General features: G+C 45.8%; 1 protein-coding gene across 1 annotated transcript; it reads right to left on the reverse strand.

Annotated features, from left to right (window-relative positions):
• Positions 1–5,566: 5,566 nt before the first annotated feature.
• Positions 5,567–8,219, reverse strand: LOC100283722 (uncharacterized). Its single transcript, NM_001156621.3, has 4 exons — positions 8,002–8,219; positions 6,375–6,443; positions 6,163–6,269; positions 5,567–6,059 (listed from the first exon to the last, which is right to left on the reverse strand). The coding sequence occupies exons 1-4, from the start codon at positions 8,120–8,122 to the stop codon at positions 5,949–5,951; spliced, it is 408 nt and encodes a 135-aa protein (NP_001150093.2). The 5' UTR covers positions 8,123–8,219; the 3' UTR covers positions 5,567–5,948.
• Positions 8,220–9,023: the final 804 nt, after the last annotated feature.

Raw genomic sequence — 9,023 nt, forward strand, 5'->3', positions numbered from 1 at the left:
ATTCGGTGATGGGAATCAAGGCAAGGTAAAAGGGTTAGGTAAAATTGCAATTTCTAATGAGCACTCTATCTCTAATGTGTTTTTAGTAGAGTCACTAGGATATAATTTACTATCTGTTAGTCAATTGTGCAATATGGGATATAACTGTCTGTTTACAAATATAGATGTGTCTGTCTTTAGAAGAAGTGATGGTTCACTAGCTTTTAAGGGTGTATTAGACGGCAAACTTTATTTAGTTGATTTTGCAAAAGAAGAGGCCGGTCTAGATGCATGCTTAATGGCTAAGACTTGCATGGGCTGGCTGTGGCATCGCCGCTTAGCACATGTGGGGATGAAGAACCTTCACAAGCTTCTAAAGGGAGAACACGTGATAGGTCTAACCAATGTTCAATTCGAAAAAGATAGACCTTGTGCAGCTTGTCAAGCAGGGAAACAGGTGGGAGGAGCGCATCACAGCAAGAATGTGATGACCACTTCAAGACCCCTGGAGCTGCTGCATATGGACCTCTTCGGACCCGTCGCCTATCTAAGCATAGGGGGAAGTAAGTATGGTTTAGTTATTGTTGATGACTTTTCCCGCTTCACTTGGGTGTTCTTTTTGCAGGATAAGTCTGAAACCCAAGGGACCCTCAAGCGCTTCCTCAGGAGGGCTCAAAATGAGTTTGAGCTCAAAGTGAAGAAGATAAGGAGCGACAACGGGTCCGAATTCAAGAACCTTCAAGTGGAGGAGTTCCTTGAAGAAGAAGGGATCAAGCACGAGTTCTCCGCTCCCTACACACCACAGCAAAATGGTGTGGTAGAGAGGAAGAACAGGACGCTCATTGACATGGCGAGGACGATGCTAGGAGAATTCAAGACCCCCGAGTGCTTTTGGACGGAAGCCGTGAACACTGCTTGCCATGCCATCAACAGGGTCTACCTTCATCGCCTCCTCAAGAAGACGTCGTATGAGCTTCTAACCGGTAACAAACCCAATGTATCTTACTTTCGTGTATTTGGGAGCAAGTGCTACATTCTAGTGAAGAAAGGTAGAAATTCTAAGTTTGCTCCCAAAGCTGTAGAAGGGTTTTTGTTAGGTTATGACTCAAATACAAAGGCGTATAGAGTCTTCAACAAATCATCGGGTTTGGTTGAAGTCTCTAGCGACGTTGTATTTGATGAGACTAATGGCTCTCCAAGAGAGCAAGTTGTTGATTGTGATGATGTAGATGAAGAAGATGTTCCGACGGCCGCTATACGGACCATGGCGATTGGAGAAGTACGGCCACAGGAACAAGATGAACGAGATCAACCTTCTTCCTCAACTATGGTGCATCCCCCAACCAAAGATGACGAACAGGTACCTCAAGTGGAGGCGTTTGATCAAGGGGGAGCACAAGATAATCAAGTGATGGAGGAAGAAGTGCAACCGGCACCTCCAACCCAAGTTCGAGCGATGATTCAAAGGGATCATCCCGTCGACCAAATTCTGGGTGACATTAGCAAGGGAGTAACTACTCGATCTCGATTAGTTAATTTTTGTGAGCATTACTCCTTTGTCTCTTCTATTGAGCCTTTCAGGGTAGAAGAGGCCTTGCTAGATCCGGACTGGGTGTTGGCCATGCAAGAGGAGTTAAACAATTTCAAGCGCAATGAAGTTTGGACACTGGTGCCTCGTCCGAAGCAAAATGTTGTGGGAACCAAGTGGGTGTTCCGCAACAAACAGGACGAGCACGGGGTGGTGACGAGAAACAAGGCTCGACTTGTGGCAAAAGGTTATGCCCAAGTCGCAGGTTTGGATTTTGAGGAGACTTTTGCTCCTGTGGCTAGGCTAGAGTCAATTCGAATCTTGCTAGCATATGCCGCTCACCATTCTTTCAGGTTGTTCCAAATGGATGTGAAGAGCGCTTTCCTCAACGGGCCAATCAAGGAGGAGGTGTACGTGGAGCAACCCCCTGGCTTCAAGGATGAACGGTACCCCGACCATGTGTGTAAGCTCTCTAAGGCGCTCTATGGACTTAAGCAAGCCCCAAGAGCATGGTATGAATGCCTTAGAGACTTTTTACTTGCTAATGCTTTCAAGGTTGGGAAGGCCGATCCAACTCTTTTCACTAAGACATGTGATGGTGATTTGTTTGTGTGCCAAATTTATGTTGATGACATAATATTTGGTTCTACTAACCAAAAGTCTTGTGAAGAGTTTAGCAGGGTGATGACGCAGAAATTCGAGATGTCGATGATGGGCGAGTTGAACTACTTCCTTGGGTTCCAAGTGAAGCAACTCAAGGACGGCACTTTCATCTCCCAAACAAAGTACACGCAGGATCTGCTAAAGCGGTTTGGGATGAAGGACGCCAAGCCCGCAAAGACTCCAATGGGGACCGACGGACACACCGACCTCAACAAAGGAGTCTCGAAGGAGGATTGAAAGGGAAAAGGTGGACTTGGACCATGAAAGACTTCCACTGCACTCCGATGAGAGGGTAACTAATTCCAAGTTCATCTCATGAAATCTTATTGCCATTTGCTCTTAATTGAAGACTTTGGTGAGGCAATGGGGTTAACGGGCCAAGATTGATCCCGTTTTGGTGCTTGATGCCAAAGGGGGAGAAAATAAAGGCCAAAGTGATAAATGGATCAGCTACCACTTGAGAGATTTTGAAAATAGTAGAATAGAGTTTTTGTTTTGTCAAAAGCTTTTATTGTCTCTTACTGTCTCTATTTTCAAAAGTTGGCTTCTTGTGGGGAGAAGTGTTGATTATGGGAAAAAGGGGGAGTTTTTGAAATCTTTGATCAATCTCTTTTGGAATGACTCTCTTTATACTTCAACATGTGTGTTTGACTTAGAGATAGAGATTTGAGTTTGATTTGCAAAAACAAACCAAGTGGTGGCAAAGGATGATCCATATATGCCAAAATTGAATAAAACCAATTTGAGTTTTTATTTAAAGTGATTTTGCACTTGTTCTAGTTGCTTTATATTGTGTTGGCATAAATCACCAAAAAGGGGGAGATTGAAAGGGAAATGTGCCCTTGGGCCATTTCTAAGTATTTTGGTGATTGAGTGTCAACACAAGTGCTTAAATGTAAATCAATGCCCATGGATGAACAAAGTGCAAATCTTCAACAAAGGTATGTTTCTAAGTCTTAGTACATTGGTTTTGTGTACTAATATATTTGTCTAAGTGTTAGAAACAGAAAGAAGAAGAGAAGAGAAGACTTGGCTGTGTGCAGCCAAGGGGCTGTTTCGGTCTGGGGCACCGGACTGTCCGGTGGTGCACCGGACAGTGTCCGGTGCGCCAGGCTGCCTCGGCCGAAGAGGCCGCTCTCGGGTTTTTCTCCGGCGACTTCGGCTAAAATTCACCGGACTGTCCGGTGTGCACCGGACTGTCCGGTGAGCCAACGGTCGGCCGGGCCAACGGTCGGCCGCGCGATCGGCGCGCGACACGTGGCCGAGCCAACGGTCGGAAGGGAGCACCGGACTGTCCGGTGTGCACCGGACTGTCCGGTGCGCCAGATCTGCAACGGTCGGCAACGGTCGGTTTCGCCATTTAAGGAAACAAATCGGGCACCGGACAGTGTCCGGTGTGCACCGGACTGTCCGGTGCGCCACGAGACAGAAGGCAAAGATGGCCTTCCAGATTTGTTCCCAACGGCTCCTAGCTGCCTTGGGGCTATAAAAGGGACCCCTTGGCGCATGGAGGAGAATACCAAGCAACCTTTGAGCATTCTTGATCATCCACACTAAGTCTCTGCGCATTCGTTTGTGTTTCTAAGTGATTCGAGCTCTGTTCTAAGTGAGAACTCTGAGATAGTCTTGTGAGCTCGATTCTTGGCCGTGTGTGTGCGCTTTTGCTGTGGATTTGTGTGTGTTGCTTCCCTCCCTTACTCTGTGTTTCATTTGTGATCATATACTTGTAAGGGCAAGAGACTCCAATTTGTGGAGATTCCTTGCAAACGGGATAGTGAAAGGAAAACAAAACACCGTGGTATTCAAGTGGGTCTTTGGACCGCTTGAGAGGGGTTGATTGCAACCCTCGTCCGTTGGGACGCCACAACGTGGAGTAGGCAAGCGTTGGTCTTGGCCGAACCACGGGATAAAACCACTGTGTCACTCTGTGCTTGATTCTCTTGTGGTACTGTGTTTTGTTGAGACTTCACTCTAGCCACTTGGCCATACTTGTACTAACCCTTAACAAGTTTTTGTGGCTTAAGTTTAAGTTTTTACAGGATCACCTATTCACCCCCCCCCCTCTAGGTGCTCTCAGTTGTTCGTCTATGTAAGCTTTAAGAGATTAGAGCTCATTGGTGCTACTTACATTTGGGGTATTCGTAGTAGGTCGGAGCGAAGCCGGATCTATCGTCCGTTGCCGAACGACTTTGTTGTTCCTGTCCACCTTGAAGTCGGCTAGGAATTTCGCCTTTGCTTCCTGGATCAGCTGCTCCTGGCGCTCCTCGAACAGGAGCTGTTCTTCACCTGGCAAGGTTTCCTATGCCAGCTTGATAATATTGCTGGTGAAAACTTCAGAGCTATCCTTTGAACCGGCCATTGAGGATCGATCTCGATAAGTATATATGAAATCGTCCCCAGCGGAGTCGCCAAAAAGTGTGTTGGTGCCTTTTGGGGCGCCAATCACTGCGTGGGAACCGGTGGCGGTGCTCGCTGCACTGGCGCGGACGGTCCGCGGCCAGGGGCCGGACGGTCCACGACCTGGGACAGGGCTTAGGGTTTCTTGCCTGACGGCCGGACGGTCCGCGTCTACAGGCCGGACGGTCCACACGTGCGCAAGGGCGGCAGAGTTCGCCGGTGGCGCCTGGATCTCGCTCCCGAAAGGGACCCATCGGGGAGGAGAGATCCTAGGTGTTGTCTAGCCTCGTCAGACCAACCTAGACTCCTCTAATCGACGTAGAGTCGAAGAGAAGCGGAGAATTTAGGGATTGGATGGCTAAACTAGAACTAGACTAAAACTACTCCTAAATGTACAAGAAATAAATGTGAGATGAACTGATTATTGATTCGACTGATTATTCTTAATCGGCTGTAATCCTTTGTATTTATAGAGAAGGGGACTGGACCCTTTACAAACTAATCTCCCGAGCTAATTTCACGAATTTAGCTAACAACTGTAGCACAACGGACCATCCGATCCTCAATTTGGTGCTCAACAGGCGGTACCTCGAGTTCGTGATGCGCAAGAAGGGGAGGAAGGAGAGCAAGGCGCGCCGCGAGGCGCTCGTGGACCTGTGCTGCTCCGCTGCCAGCGCTGCCGTCGTGCTCACCTGCCTCGCCGCTGTCGCGCTCCGGTGACCACCGGCGCCAGACGAGCGCATGTATTAAGGACGCCAAGTGCGCGTGCGCAACATCGAGCAGCGCGTTTTTTCTTCCTGGGGTAACAGTTAGGAACTGTGTATATCATGTCCTGGCACTGATGTGCACCATTTTCCTATGTCCAATAAGAAATAACGTGATAACAATACAGACGAATATACTGTTCTATAGTAGGAAAGCACAGATGAACTGCAAAGCATTGGTTCCAAACAGAATGCATGCGAACGGGGCACCATACTGTTCTATAATAGTAGAAGTGTAGAACAGATTGAAGAGACCATGCAACTGCCATCCGCAACCTGTAACATCAAGATGTTTCGTGTGGCTAGCACCACGGATTTATTAAAGCAGCACCTGTCATGACAAGCAAACGCAGTGTCTGATCCGGACAAGCATGACACGAGTACTCCGGGTAATTAAATCTAAATAAACTCTACTTGTGTTCAACCAGAACCTCAAAGTTCCGCAGAATATTTCACGGCACGTTTCATCATCTAAGAGCCTCCGTATCTGAGAATCGAACTAGTATGCCAGCTGAGGACGGGAGGGAACTACACACCAGGCATTCCTTGAACAGCCGTTGCTAATTGGTTTAGGAGGACCTCTCGCTATTGGGAGCGCACACCAAGGCCTTCCTCTATCAGTCGTTGCTGATAGGCTTAGGAGGGCCTCTCGCTATTGGGAGGGCATCTGCAGCACGGTCCTGTCTGGCCTTTGCAATGTCCACGTATATGACCCGACCGTTCAATGCCTGCCAGTGAGCCGCATTGCTCAGCGCTCCTCTCCACATGGCACAAAGAAGAAGGGAGAGAAAAAAAAATAACAACGAGTAATTTCCAAGGAGCAAATCTTGCCTTGCCGTTCATCTCTTCCCTCGCGTTATTGGCTTCCTCCGGGGAAGCAAACTTCACGAAGCCGAATCCTTTCGGTACGTCGGTCACCTTATCCCTGACGACGGTAGCTGCACTCAAGAAAGAAGCCCGGCTTTGGTAACAGCTAACAGCAGCAGGCAGAATAACTATTAGGTATCAGTAAGGGTGTGTTCTGGCAAGCGACGAGGATAGACCTTCTATTACTTGTCCGTAACGTGAGAATGCTTCTGCTAGGCTTGCTTCCGTCGCAAACTGTGATAAACCTGCAAAAGGGCAGAGGCCTCGGACGAAGTTATAAACAGTTGTCGACGGTTGCCCAATGGACCCCGTGATTCTCAGTTGCGTACCGTATTAGAGCTTTAGCTCCCACTAAGCACAGGTAAGAAGTTCTAAATTAAGGTGTTTGACGTAGCTTTTCCTTGTTGAGCATCTAAGGTCCCGTTTGGTTTGAGAGACTAAAGATTAGTTCATTCATTTTAGTCTCATTTAGTCACTAAATTACCAAATAGTGGGACTAAAACAGTGACTTAACCTCTTTAGTCTCTAGTCCCTCAAGGGATGACTAAAAGAGACTAAACCATATTAATTCCTTTTTTGCCCTTCATTTATTTTAGTTGCACTAATTGCGAGAGAATGGTAAGGGGTATTTTGATCTTCTTATGATTCATTTAATGTGTTATGAATACTTTTAATCCCTACAACCAAACAGGGCAGGGACTAAACTTTAGTCACATAACAAAACTTTAGTCCCTAGGCTAAAAGAACCAAACAGGCCCTAAATTAAAGCAAGATATGTGCTATATGAACTTTGAAGACGTATAAAGTGGAGAGTTGCTCCTACACATTCCCCCTTGTTGAGCTTTTTCCTACACAAGGTCAACAAAGGGTGGAACATTTTCCATACTAAGACATATAGACACTATACAAAAGAAATCATATTCACAACAGGTGGTTTCTTAAAATAAATTGCTATCAAATCATATCTTCTCTCTCCTACCTTGGTTCTCTTGCAAACATATTTTTTTTACTCCCTCAGTCCTAAATTAAAATTTGTTGTACCATTCTAGTAGATCCATACAATAATTAATGTATGTGTTCTATATATATGTCTAGATTCGTTATCATACATATGAATATAGGCATAAAAATATAGAGCTAAAACGACTACTATTTTGGAACGGAGGGAGTATTATATAAGAAACAATTTCTATCTCTCGCTTCCTTAAATTCAATGCAACATCATTATTTTGCTTAGTTGGCACACTACTATATGATAATTTCATAGATGACATGTAAATGTACGTATAGCAAGCAATGGGTTTTATTATTAGCCATGCTCTTAGAAGCCAGACGCATTAATCTCTTCACAAGCAGCAGAGACCCAAACAACGTTCTGCCATGCATTTCAAGGTCCAAACTGCATGTTTCTGATTTTGCCTATTTTGTAGTACAAAACTGCAGGAGTAAATTTTATAATTTGGCGCTACTTTCCTATGAGTTTGATTCGGGTGTTGCAACTAAATTAGTTTTTGCAGACCGCGTTCAGTTAAAAACTAAAAATCAATCTAACTATATATGGTTTCAATGGAGCATCAAGCCACCCGGCTTGTAACGGTAGAGGCATTCCGTCGAACAGTAGGCATCCATGCCCTGGCCATGACTCAGGCACTCAATAGATTATAGATGTGCTCCCCTCCACCAACGAAATGCGAGAGCGGGAGCAGAGCACTCGAATGGTCAAGACGTAGGAGGGACGCGCGCATAAGGACTGAGGAATGGGTGAGGAGACGGCCAATTGAGACAAAAAAAAATACCACTAACCTCCGACGAAGAGCTTGTAAGTGATGCCGCGGGACTGCGCGAGGAGCACGGGTCGCCAGGCCGCAGATCTCCCCCTGGACGCCAAACAGCGGGAGGTTTCCCGCAGCGCCGCCATGGCCATGGTCGCACTTTATGTCCGGAAGTGCGAGACGGAAGCACGGAGGCGAGGTGTGGAGTGTACGCACAGGTGGCGTGTTTTGATTGCTGGACATAATGTCATGTTCATTGCCATTTTTTATGTATTTAGGCAATATTTGAATGGAGTAGAGTTAATAATTAGCTCCTAAATTAGCTGAAAATATTTATATGGTCTAGCTAACCGTTTAACTAGTAGCTATGTTTAGCAAATTAGTTATTAATTAAATAAATATTTATTAGCTAGCTAAATTCACTAGTAACTTTTAGACAATTAACTATTAAAGGTCCGTTTGGTAGGGTATGGCTCTATAGAAATAAATTCGGCTTCGGCTCTTTTAAAAGAGTAGCTCCTCGGCAAAAACCAACGTTTTTTTACGCAAAACGGCTCAATCCGTTCATTTTCCATTCATGTCGCCCAGATACTTTCCAGCCACCAGCAAGTATCGGAGGCCGGCCCGACGATCATTCATGGATCATCGTCCCTCGCCACGGACTGAGCAGCAGAAGACGCCGAGTTTGACCTAGTGCTGCACTCCATCGAGTGTCGCCGTCGCAGGTAGTGCGAATTGCGGCGGACCGACCCATCACGCTTTGGGTCAAATGGCTCGGGCTAAGGTCTAAAACAAATTTTGGGTCATGTTATGCCAGTTCAAAGGGTAAAAACAGTGGTTCAGCCTCTACTCTAAAGTACGTCGTGCTTTTGTTGAGTCATGTCGGACCAAGCTTGACCCATATATTTAAATCATATAAAATTCAAATATTACAACTAAATAAAGTTCATAATTTACTACATTAAAGATATTAAACAATGCTAGCATCATTTTACCACATAAAATCTAAATATTACAATAATATAAAGTCTATAACTTACTAAACTAAAGAAA

This window comes from Zea mays, chromosome 2 (assembly GCF_902167145.1).
Source record: "Zea mays cultivar B73 chromosome 2, Zm-B73-REFERENCE-NAM-5.0, whole genome shotgun sequence".
Taxonomy (NCBI): domain Eukaryota; kingdom Viridiplantae; phylum Streptophyta; class Magnoliopsida; order Poales; family Poaceae; genus Zea; species Zea mays.